This window comes from Papio anubis, chromosome 1, assembly GCF_008728515.1.
Source record: "Papio anubis isolate 15944 chromosome 1, Panubis1.0, whole genome shotgun sequence".
Classification (NCBI taxonomy): domain Eukaryota; kingdom Metazoa; phylum Chordata; class Mammalia; order Primates; family Cercopithecidae; genus Papio; species Papio anubis.
The window spans coordinates 186544493-186556723 of NC_044976.1; the positions used below are offsets into that span (position 1 = coordinate 186544493).

Below are 12231 nucleotides of genomic sequence, written 5' to 3' on the forward strand. Positions count from 1 at the left end.
TAAGGTTGCTTAATTTCCCTGGAGAATGGTATTTCCCAAATGAAGGAAATATACTTTGGAATTTCTCACTGCTTTTATAGATGTTCTCAGAAGCTCAGAAACAGCATCTCTAGGGCAATGGGCCAAGAAATATTCCTTCACAAACACAAAAACTATTCTCTAAAGACAGCACAGGATATTCTGATCCTCCCTAGTCTCCTTCCAGGCTTAAGACCACAGATAACACCGCCATTCAGTCTTGCCCTATCTATTAAATTACCTGTGACCATTAAAATATAAACAAGTGTTGACCAGAAGTGAGGTCCAATAAACCAAAAGAAGCCTCTATCCCACCTTCCTGAACCTAGAAATTCATATTACAGAGATTAACCTTTTTTCCCATTGAGAAAAATAAAATGTATTTCAAGAGCCTCCTATCCCCAAGATAAAAGAGAGCAGCAACTTCAGTCAAAAACTCATTTCTTTAGCAGGGCACGGATGCATGCACCTGTAGTCTCAGCTACCAGGGAGGCTGAGGCAGGAGGATCGCTTGAATCCAGGAGTCCAAGGCTACAGTGAGCCATGATCATGCCACTGCACGCCAGCCTGAGTGACAGAGCAAGACCTTGTTTCTCAAAAGAAAAAAAAAAATTCCTTGGGTCATGAGCAGCTAGTATCTCTAAAGCAGATATTAGGTATATTTGGTACACCAACCGCAATGGTGTGCCCATCCAAACTACCCTCCTTCCAGTCTAGGCAGAGCTATTTTGGCAACTTCCAATAACTAGATTGCCCTAGAATGTCTTATTTTGCTGTTGTTTGTTTGTTGTGGTTTTACGTTGAGGTCTATGATCTTACAACTTTTGGAAGTGAGTACTCCTTCAGGGTGTCATTTTGTCTCATGGTATCATGCATGTCTCAGATCAAGCCAAGTGTAGTCTAAGGGCTGCATTTGAAGAACTCTTTGAACATGCAGATTAGGGATACAATTCAAATTTTAACATTATGAAAATATTTGCCAGGTTGTTTCTTTGTGATAAAGGACATAGGCAAGTGAAAAAATACTTTCAATTAGAGAATAGGGTAAGATCCACAGCAGATCTTGGTTCTCAGAAGTGAATTGTATGACGCTTAGGTTGAGCTGATGCCTAAACTGTTGTAATAACATCCACTTGTGATAAATTCTAACCTGATAGAAGAGAAGCACAGTAATAAGGCAAAGGCTTAGAGCATGGGCAAATTAGACAAGGAAGAGGATCTTATGACAAGCACGCTCTGTTCCTCTAACAGGCCCTTTTGACCTCCTTACTAAGCCTGGAAGAATCCTTTTGACTCTTAATGCAACAAAAAGAATATCCAGGACTCAGTCCTGAGTGAGACCTGTGAGCAGTGAAGCAATCATCCAATAATCAGATATGACTTTTGAGGCAACCTGACTGAGCCCATGCGGTCATTCCATGGATGGACCTTCTGTGTTCTCTGTCTTGGGGATACTCCTGCCCCTATGGAGTTGCCACCACACTTCCTGAAGCTCATCAACAGAGATCTTTCCACGAGGCACACCTTTACATTTATAAAAGTGAAATAGCCTGGGAAGTATGATTATCTCATTAACTAAAAAATTGTAACAATTTCTGTGGGTTCTTAGTTGTTCCATCTACATTTAAATGTTGAAAATTCATTCCAGCCATACTTTGAAATCCTCTGTAGTACTTGGCACAGTATTCTGCACATAAGAAGTTAATGAATTAATTGAAAGGAAGAGCTGGGGGCAATTAGGGGAGAACTGGTTACTTGAGAGAAGGGGGGCAGGGAGAAAAGGAAGAGGCTGATGGAACCAGAAGAGGAGAAAGGGAAGAGGTTTCTGCTCACTTCTTTGTTTTGTAGAGTGCAGCAGCAGTCGTGTACCATGAGTGGAACTTCTGAGATCATTCCCTGAATTTCTATCCTGCAGCTCCTCTTACTTATAACTGATAACCTATTCTGTTTCAGCCATGGACAACCCTGTGGATCTGATTGCTACCAACATCACTCCAACAGAAGCCCTGCTGCAGTGGAAGGCGCCAGTGGGTGAGGTGGAGAACTACGTCATTGTTCTCACACACTTTGCAGGTGGGTGTCTGCAGGCCTGCAGATCAGGCAGGTGGGAATGGTGGGAATTGGAGCTACAGACCAGTATGATGTGAATAAACAAAACATTTTTTCAATCTGAAGGACAGATTAGAAATGTTCCTACTTCAGGTATACCATGAAGCCCTCAAGATATCCCCAAACTCTAGGCTGGGCGTCGTGGCTCACACTTGTAATCCCAACACTTTGGGAGGCTAAGACAGATGGATCACTTGAGGTAAGGAGTTCAAGACCAGCCTGGCCAACATGGTGAAACCCTATCTCTTCTGAAAATACAAAAATTAGCCAGGAGTGGTGGCGCACACCTGTAGTCCCAGCTACTTGGGAGGCTGAGGCAAGAGAATCACTTGAAGCCAGGAAGTGGAGGTTACAGTGAGCCAAGATTGTGCCATTGCACTCCAGCCTGGAGTCATAGCGAGACTCCATCTCAAAAAAAAAAAAAAAAGAAAAAGAAAAAGAAAAAAAAAGATATTCCCAAACTCTGCAAACTGAATCAAATCTAGAAACTGAGAAAGCTGAATCTGAAAGGTACAAGAAAGGCATGTAACCAAGGGCAAGTACAAAATCAGAGCAATAGCACTAGGAGGACAAAACTCAGAGCAGAGCTAAGACTTGCCCCCAAAATGCTACAAACAAGAAAGCAGGCTTTCCTAAATATTTGCAGAGCAAGAAAAATACTGAAGATATAGGACCAAGTTTGGAACAGATAGTACAGGATAACGGATGACAAAAGATTCCGGACAGCTAAACTCTTCTGTTGTTTTTATCTTCTCTATTCACATCCATCCCAACAGGTTTAACTAAGACAAAATCTTGAATTTCACTGTCTTCTGCATCATGCTTGTTCACCTTACACCAATTGAAGCTGAACAGAGCACAGAAGCCCAAAGCAAAATAGTGTTGAGTCCTTCAAGTCCCTAGGTTTAGGGAAGTTCTTTCCCTGCCTACATCAAACATGTGATCACAGAATTGTTTTGGGTTATATTCAGGAATCCAGAGAACAAAGATATCAGAAGACAGAAGGCAGGTAGATGTCTTGGTTTTCAAAAATGGCAGAGAAAGCTAATTCTGTGTGCTGCAAAGAAGTAAACTTATTGTCAAATCTTAGGAAGGTAAAAACTAAAACAGACAATTAAACAACTTGGAAAAGGAATTAGTGATTACCATATACCAGCACAGGTTCACCGAGAATAAGTTTTATCAAAACCACTTTATGTCTTTGTTTTCATTGACAAATCTGGTAGTACATTTGTATTTCATCAAGGCATTAGAAAACTCCACTTATCACTCAGTCCTTAGTTAACATGGAAAAATACATGAAAGGTCATATTTGGAGTTAGTTGGGACTGTAGTTGAATGAATGACCCTCCATGAAGAAGGGATATCATTACTCTGGATATGTCCTAACCCCTCTGTGAGCATGCACAATCATCTCAATTCCTGTCACCCCTCCTTGCATAACATGATCCCGCATTTTCAAACAATCACCATGCTTTCTCAAGCCTCCACGCATTTGCACATGCTATTTCTTTCACCAGGAAACTCCCCCACTTGTCCACCTAGAAAACCCATCCCTCAAGTCTTGGTTTCAACCCTATCTCTTCTGTCAAAGCTTCCCTGAAGGCAGTCAGACATATCTGCTCACAGACACAAAACACACAACTCCAACATAGCAATGAACTTCCATTCATTCCACAAATACTCTTGATGCCCTCCCATGCGCCATATACTCTACAAGGCTATAAGGATTCAGAAACAAACATTGAGTTCTCATCTTTGTGGAACTCACTTCTAATGATGTTGCAGAGAAGTAAATAGTTACAACTTGATGTGAGCAGTGTATGCTATAGACATGCACAGAACACCATGGGCCATGTCCAGTGGGCTACTATGATTGGTGTCAAGCTGTGGAGGGAAAGAAAGAAGAAAAATCTCAGATAAAGTGAAAGAAGAAAAGGAGAAGAAAGGGAATTTCAAGAAATAAGAGCAGACTGTGGGCATTTGCAGAGATGTGAGAGTGTGAGAAGTCTGAAGAACTGCCGTAATTTGGTATGGCTGGAGCATTGATCAATGGCATGATGTGCAAAGGGGGACATTAAAAAGATGATATCCTTATATATGTTCTTCCAAAGCTTAAGCATTCGTTTGAATTTTAACTTGTTTGTATGCCTTTAGACCACAAGAAACTTGAAATCTCAAAGCCCTACCTAGTCTGAAAATGTGCCTAGCAAACTGTTAAATACTAAATAATTTCCAAGTATTCTAATTGCACAAAAGAGAAGTTGGCCCTGAACTAATGAACACTTTTATCAACAGCTTGAATGAATTCAGAAAAGACATGCTTACCAAATTTGTGTATAAAACAAAATTGTGATCAATAGAATCCAAGTTCAAAAATATTTTAATAAACTGAAACAGTGGCCCAAAACTCAACCAACAAAGCAAAATGCAATAGAAATAAATGCAAAGCTCTGCCCGTGGGTATAAAAAATCAACTAACAAAATTGGATTGGGAAGTAGGGGGACTGGTTACAAAGAAAGTCTTTTATTAGCAATAATCTTGGCATGTGACAACAATATCACACGGCATTCCCAAAACCTAACTAATTAATTTAAGTGGTACAAGTACAGACTGACCCTGTTTATTTCATTGGTCAGTACCTCTCAATTATTGTTCTAGGTTCTCTGAGTTTTGGACTTTAGCAGGGACTGATAAACTGTTACTTGTTCAGAGAAAAGTAGACAGAACTGTGAAGATTTTTAAATTGTCACATAAATGTGATGGGAAGTGGGGGCTGAATTTTCTCAGTCTAATGGAGAGAGAACTTGATTAGGAAGGATGGTGGAGAGGAAGGGGTCATGTAGACAAAAGACTAGATTTATCCTTTATAACTCCAGAGACCCGAATAGAAGTTATAGAGAGGACAATTTGACCGGCACATAAAGAACACTTTTTTTCCAATTAAGATGTAAGAGATGAGAGGAGAATCATTGCATGGAGTAAGATACTAAGCCAGATAACCTATGAAAGATTTTTTTTTCCAAAATTCTCTAGTAGTAAATCCATATGAAATGCCTTTGGATTTGGTAGGTCTTTCCTAAACTGAGTACCCTTATTCAACCCTTATTCATATTCATCTGAGTTCAGTTGCTGGAGAGACCATCCTGGTTGACGGAGTCAGTGAGGAATTTCGGCTTGTTGACCTGCTTCCTAGCACCCACTATACTGCCACCATGTATGCCACCAATGGGCCTCTCACCAGTGGCACCATCAGCACCAACTTCTCTACTCGTGAGTACATGGTCATCTACATACCCGAATCCCTGGGGACTTTTGTGGAAATGACCAGTTTTCTTGTGGTGGACTAGATTATCACCTGTAGGCTTTGGACAAGGCAGCTATGAGCTGTTCCTATTTGGGCTGACTATAGCCCAAATTCAGTGAAACTGAGCTGCAATTTTTGGCAAGCAGACACATGTCTTTTTCTGCTCTCGCCCTGGGTGACAGCAGAAGAACCAGGTCAAGAGAAGTCTGTACTCGGAATGCATCTGCCCCAGAAAAGTCTGATGGATATTAAAAGACTAGATATCTAGGAAAGAGCTGCTGAGTAGAGTGATGAATAGGAGAAAGTAGACAAGGTAACATGTGAAAACACAAGTTCACGAGTGAACGAGCAGACATGAGATTGCATCAGGGTCAGGATCTCAGGCATAGAGGGTCAGTGTGGAAGATGTCATACCCAAGCCTAGAGGCCCTGTGAGGGAAGGGGAAGTAGCTGCAAGAATGATCGTAGCACTGAATGATTATCGTCTGACCCAGGAGCACCCTTTATGCTCCTGTCTAAGCCAGAGAGGGGGTCAGCATCTGAGCAATCCTAAGACCAAAGAGGTGGGCAAACAGATACCCATGCCTGAAATCAAGCAGGGGGAGGAGCTGGAGAGGCAGGCATGCCCTGGCACTTTCTCCTCTTTGTAGTCCTGGACCCTCCAGCAAACCTGACAGCCAGTGAAGTCACCAGACAAAGTGCCCTGATCTCCTGGCAGCCTCCCAGGGCAGAGATTGAAAATTATGTCTTGACCTACAAATCCACCGATGGAAGCCGCAAGGTGAGATTTTGCTGGAAAGGGAAAAGACCATTTCTCCCAAGTGAGGTCATGTGGAAACTGACTAGTGGAGTGACCACAGGACGTTGGAGGGAGGGGGAAGGAAGCAACCCACAGGGAACTCATCAGCTTCCCATCAAGGATACCCAGCCTGCTATTGATGAGACAGCCCTAGTCTGCAAGCCAGAAGATTTGGATGATAGTCCTAGCTCTACTATTACTCTCTACATAAGTTGAGGCAAAGGACTAAACCTCTTCAAGGCTTGCTTTCTTCTCTAGCTAATGAGGGTCTCTACCCCTGCAACTTCACTGGGTTGTGCTGGTGCTTCCAATACAATGACACAAAACACACTGGAAACTCCCAAGTACAAGATATTGGAATAATTTTTCAACAACAGGACTGAGCAAACATGAGCTGGATACCAAATTCAATGGCTTTTATGCCTCTTGATAAACATTATAAAGATGGTATCTGTGTAGCCTACAGTAAAGACAAAACAAATTTTTGTTTTATTTCATCAGTTGAAAGAGTTCATCCAGAACACTGATTTTCAAGTTTTTGTTAGTGAAGCAACCTCTTTTTAAAGGGAAATCATATGCAGAAACCAAAAACACAGAATACATTTCAGCAGAGTTAGTCTGCTTGATAGAAATAAGGAGGACTTGGATCCCACTTCCTCAGCTCTTTCTCTGCTCTCAAGCAAGTCCAGTGCAATCTGAAAACTTCTAGATTCAATAATGCAGGTATCTAAATTTATCCCAGTGTGCATTCCTGAGATAGGAGCTGGCCTAAATCTCACATGGGAGCTCTCCTCTCTGCTTATTGGTGCAGTAATCCTTATTGTGGGATGGAGAGGATAATAATGGCCATTGCAGTACTAACCTAGCTGCCCATAGGATTTGAACTTCCCTTCCCTACTTTCCCAAATTGCAAGCCAGTTGCTCCCTTCCACCACCCTTCCTTTGGCTCATCATACAGGAGCTGATTGTGGATGCAGAAGACACCTGGATTCGACTGGAGGGCCTGTTGGAGAACACAGACTACACAGTGCTCCTGCAGGCAGCACAGGATACTGCGTGGAGCAGCATCACCTCCACCGCCTTCACCACAGGTGAGGGAGCATGGCCACTTTGATGCCTTCTTCTCCACTTCCTGATGTTTGGCTCCTCAGCAGCCTCTGCTGAGACTTGCCCTGGGAGCAGTTTATCAAAAAGCTCAATTACCTCCTCCTTCTTTCCCCCTTTCCAATCCCCTACCAGGAAACCTCTCACTAACAAGGTAACCACAGGAACCAGCAGCACAACTCCCTGGTCCACCCAGACCAATTAAATGCACCAAGTAAAGACATCAGGTTCTGGCTGGACGTGGTGACTCACACCTGTAATCCCAGCACTTCGGGAACCTAGGCAGCCGAATTATCTGAGGTCAGGAGTTTGAGACCAGCCTGGCCAACATGATAAAACCCCGTCTCTACTGAAAATACAAAAATTAGTTGGGCATGGTGGTGTGCACCTGTAATCCCAGCTATTCTGGAGGCTGAGGCAAGAGAATCACTTGAACCCAGGAAGCAGAGGTTGCAGTGAGCCACGATCATGCCACTGTACTCCAGCCTGGGTGAAAAAGTGAGACTCCATCTCAAAAATAAATAAATAAATAAAAATAAAAAACATCAGGTTCCTCCTAGTTCAGATTTTCTGCAAGTGTTTTTCCAGCAAAGTTTATCTTTCTCTTCCTCCTTCCTCTGCTACATGTAATCAGAGACTCACTTAGTAAAAGCAGCAGTAGTAAACCCTCAACATTAAACCTGCAGCTCTTCTCCACACACAAAGCACTTTTACATTCCTATGGTCTCACTCAGTTCTTATATAACAAGTGGTCAGGAAGGCCTATGATCCCCATTCTACAGATGATGAAACTGAGGTTCATGGAAGCCAAAGACTTACATGGCTAGTAAGTAGCTGAGTCAGAACTTGAACCCAGGTCTTCTACTTCTAAATGCAGCTGTTCTGGCTGCATTCCCTCCTTAAGTCAGCAGAAGATACTTGAAAAACGCTGCTAAAGGATTTAAAAAAAAAAAAAAAAAAAAAAAAAAGTCCTAATGTCTATAACAGGAAATAACCTAATACCTGACTTTTGAGAGTTACTTGCCAAGTACTGTTTAACTGCATTACATGTATTATCTAATGTAATCCTCACAACAGCCTACGTGGTGTGTACTACCATCTCTATTTTTCACAAATGAAGAAACTGGGCCCCAGAGAGGTGAAGTAACTCACCCAAGATCCCATAGCTCTTAAGTAGGGGAGCTGGAATTTGACCCCAGATGTTTCAGCTCTGGGGTCTGTGCTATTAATGTTTCTCTCTACCACCTCCCACTGTGCCTCTCTACAGTCCATGATGTAAGGCTGCCAAGCCCCGACTTTGAATTCTCTTCCTGCCCCACATTATGGGGGTATGGGTGTGCATACATGTGAAGCAAACCTGAACATGTCCCATATACTCAGCCACATTCTGCCTGCCATGTCAGAGCACCAGAATGACTGGATTCCTGTCCATGCCCCAGAGCCTCTTCCTCCATCCCCAGAAAGGTGAGAGAAAGTCCCCCAGCCCCACCAGGTGTCTCCCCCACTGCACTTGTTCTAAATGACAAAGCAAGACACTGATCAGACATGACAAAATGTCCTCAGTGGTTCCATAGAGTGCTGAGATTGTGAACGAGTCCTTTTCTTCCTTCTTTTTTTTACACCTTTCAGTATATCACAAAGTATCTTCAATGAGAACATTAATCAGAAAAACACATGTTTTAATTAAAAAAATAATAATAAACCTTGGGCACACAAACAAGACATGAATCCAAAATGTATCTTTACCAAGTGGAATTTAGAAGACGCTTGATCTCTTTTATGGGGCTGGAGTCAATTATGCTCCCCCTCCATGCTCTTTCAAAGATGTCTGATCTCAGAACTAAGGTGTTACCCTCTTCTTGTTAAGCCCTTCCCTGCACATTCTCAGGTTAATTAAAGAGGCCTCCATGGTCCTCTTTTCCACACTACCACTTAAAGACCCACGGGTTGGAGCTTTCCATTGAATTAAGAATTTCTTTTCTATAAAAAGGACACAGATGACAGACACTTAAACTGAGCTCCCAATTTGCATATTTATTAGGTCTAAATTAATCATTTTATCCCCAAAATGCATGGGTTCCAATGTTTGCTCAGTGTAGTATGGGCTTTTAATTCCCATCCTGGTGATGCCACAGCTAGCAGTTGTGAGCAGTGTGACAATGTGCCGGAAGTCTCTGTGGCATTTTACAGCTGTGCCTCGCTCCAGACCCACCTGGGCTGTAAAAGTAAACCAGCTTCTGTGCCCCTCACTGCCCTCTCTTAGATGCAGCTGCGCCAAGGGATGGGCAATTTTTTGGATCTGGGATCCCAAATCCAGCTGGGGCCTCAGTAGGATCAAATAAGCAGAAGATTAACAACACACATGGAAGTCGGGAGAGGAGGCAGAATAATGACTTTGTTTGGTGGACAGTTCAGGGGACCAGCAGGATGTATTTAGGCTGTTTATTTGTTTTTACAAGACTCCAGTTGACACCAGGCTCTTGGGGCATGACCAATACCAACTCAGAAAGGGGAAAACAAAAAAGCCCAATTTCCTATGCAGTGAGTGTAGCTACTGACTGAGCAGCTCCATGTAGTTTATATTATTACTTCTGTGTTACATGGCAAAGATATGTCTGTGTTTGGAAGCTTTTGCAGTTTTACTGGAAAGCTCAAATTTAAATGTAAGTCGCTGAGGCATACCAAATTCTGCTGGTTTGTCTTGGAGATTTATCGGAACCCACTGAAATGACTGGTTTCAGAATGAAAGATTCTTGGGCAGAAATAATGCATGTGAAAGTACCTTGCACGATGCCTGGCACATTCCAGACATAATAGATAGTGGTTAAATTGAATAGTCAAATCTCAGCTGCCGAGCAGAGAAGAGGGGTCTCTGATAAAACAAAGCCTAAGGCAATTTTTAATACCCCTTGTAGGGATAGCGCAGGCAAAGAGGTATAGCCTTCAAGAGTACGATGCCCAAATTCCCTCTAACTTCAGGCTCTGTCAGCCACCTCAATGCAAATTTCCCTGAATAAATTCCACTAGGCTACAGAGTCATTTGCATGTTAATATTAATGGGCTCTTATTGCCTGTGCCACCTCTCTATCCCAAAGTTTTCTACTCCTGCCCAAGGGCAAATTTTATTAAGGAGGAAGAGAATACAAGGGTATCAGCTTCCAAACTTGGTGGGGTGGGAATGGGGACATTGCCAATAAGGAAAAGCAAAATTGAAGAGCAGTGTATCTTCACTTACATGCAAGACTGGAGTGCTGCCAGTCAGGACCCCACAGGCATGAACTACTCTTGCTGAGCAAGAAGTCTGAGAAACACTAGAAGCCTCCCAGGTGATCGCAAGCCAGGACTAATGGATTTAGAGGCTAATTTCTTTTTATCAGTTAGCATCCTTTCCAACTTCACTGACAGTACCTGAGTTAGGTAGGATACTTAGCAGTATCCTACTCTTAGGATGGGTTGATCTCAGCTCATCATTCTGAGTGTTATCTATGCCTTCTCTGATGAAACAACAGAGCTTAAAGTTTGGCCCCAAAGCTGCCTCTATCCACTGATAAACCCTCACCTTGTCCTGAGTGGACCATAAGAGGTTCATTGTAAGCAAGATGCCTACCTGATGGCCTGGAAAAGAGTTAAGATGTCAAAAAATAATAATAAAACCAAAAAAGAGAAGAAAAGAACTGGCACTCACAAACCCTCAAAAACCTCCTTTGATCAAGATGTCTTCCCTTGTTGTGTTTCTGCCACATAACATAAGTCCATTTCATTCTTTCCATCATGTTAATGGCTTCCCGTCCTCTTGTCTCTGGTGTTTGCACAGGACTCTGGAGGGAATTAAATACAAGTAGTATGGAAGAGAAGAAAACATGGATACATTATTTATAATTTACTGTCGCCTGAAATTTCATCCAAGGTCTACTTGTCTTTTAGAGATATGAATATAAATGAGGAAACAAATATTCCCCACAGAGCAGCCAGGACTTGGTGAAATGATTGTCTGAGAGGCAGTGTCGTTGTCTCTTTTAATACTATAAAAAGCAAACAAAGTTCTCGCTAAAGCTTGCCCTAAGAGACAGTGAGCACTATAAAATAGGTTGTCTTGACCTTGAGGTTAAGTGAAGACAATCATTTGCAGAGGTACCCAGAGGTGGGTAATAAAATGTTTTCTTTTATTACCTTTGCTCCAATTCCTGCCCTCCCACATCCAGGCTGAGCTGTTCTGTGGAGCTTTTTAAGAAAACTTTGGAGTCTAACACAAGCTTCAGCTTTTCAGGTTGTGAAAATTAATGAAGATTGGCAAACACACACTCTGAAACAATAGATGGCAGATCATGGAAACTCACATACTTATCAGATAGACATTCTAGTTAGAAAGGAAAGCCTCATGATCACTATCCACAGCTGTCTATCCTCAGATATGCCACAAATCCTTTTCACCAAAGTGGAGAGGTGATGGGGCTTCTCTCTGCTCCACTGTTTAGAAACAGCTTGAGTTCTTGCTTTATTAAGACAAACAAACCCCTAAAAGGAGAAGTCTACCTTCTTTCTTTGGGACCTGGCTGTGGAGAAGGAAGTAGGGCACTAATTATCCCATTTGAACAAACCATTTCCATGCATGTCCAAAATTAATAGAAGGATAGGTGTCAGATCAGAGGTTTCAATTAATCACACTGCACAGTTTATCACATAGCACCCATGTCAATCTCCAACAAGGTCCCAGTTTGTAATTACTCATTTATTTCCTTTTACCCTCTTCTTCCACCTTCCATAGCAAGCATTCTGATACATTAAATTTGTGTCCTTTTGTTGTATTTTTGAAAAATATGTTACTGTAAAATTACTTTGAGTATAAATATTTTAAATATGTTTTAACAGTATTGGGTTACATAATTCATTCCC

At 42.1% G+C, this 12231-nt stretch overlaps 1 protein-coding gene across 8 annotated transcripts in view; it reads left to right on the plus strand.

Annotated features, from left to right (window-relative positions):
• The window catches only part of TNR (tenascin R), a 418193-nt gene that overhangs the window by 379612 nt on the left and 26350 nt on the right, over nt 1-12231 (plus strand). For all 8 annotated transcript variants that reach the window (XM_031658364.1, XM_021930321.2, XM_031658387.1 and 5 more), the window contains 4 exons: nt 1972-2091; nt 5258-5401; nt 6086-6216; nt 7193-7325. In XM_031658364.1, coding sequence (XP_031514224.1) covers nt 1972-2091; nt 5258-5401; nt 6086-6216; nt 7193-7325 — 528 coding nt within the window. The remainder of the gene's footprint in view (nt 1-1971; nt 2092-5257; nt 5402-6085; nt 6217-7192; nt 7326-12231) is intronic.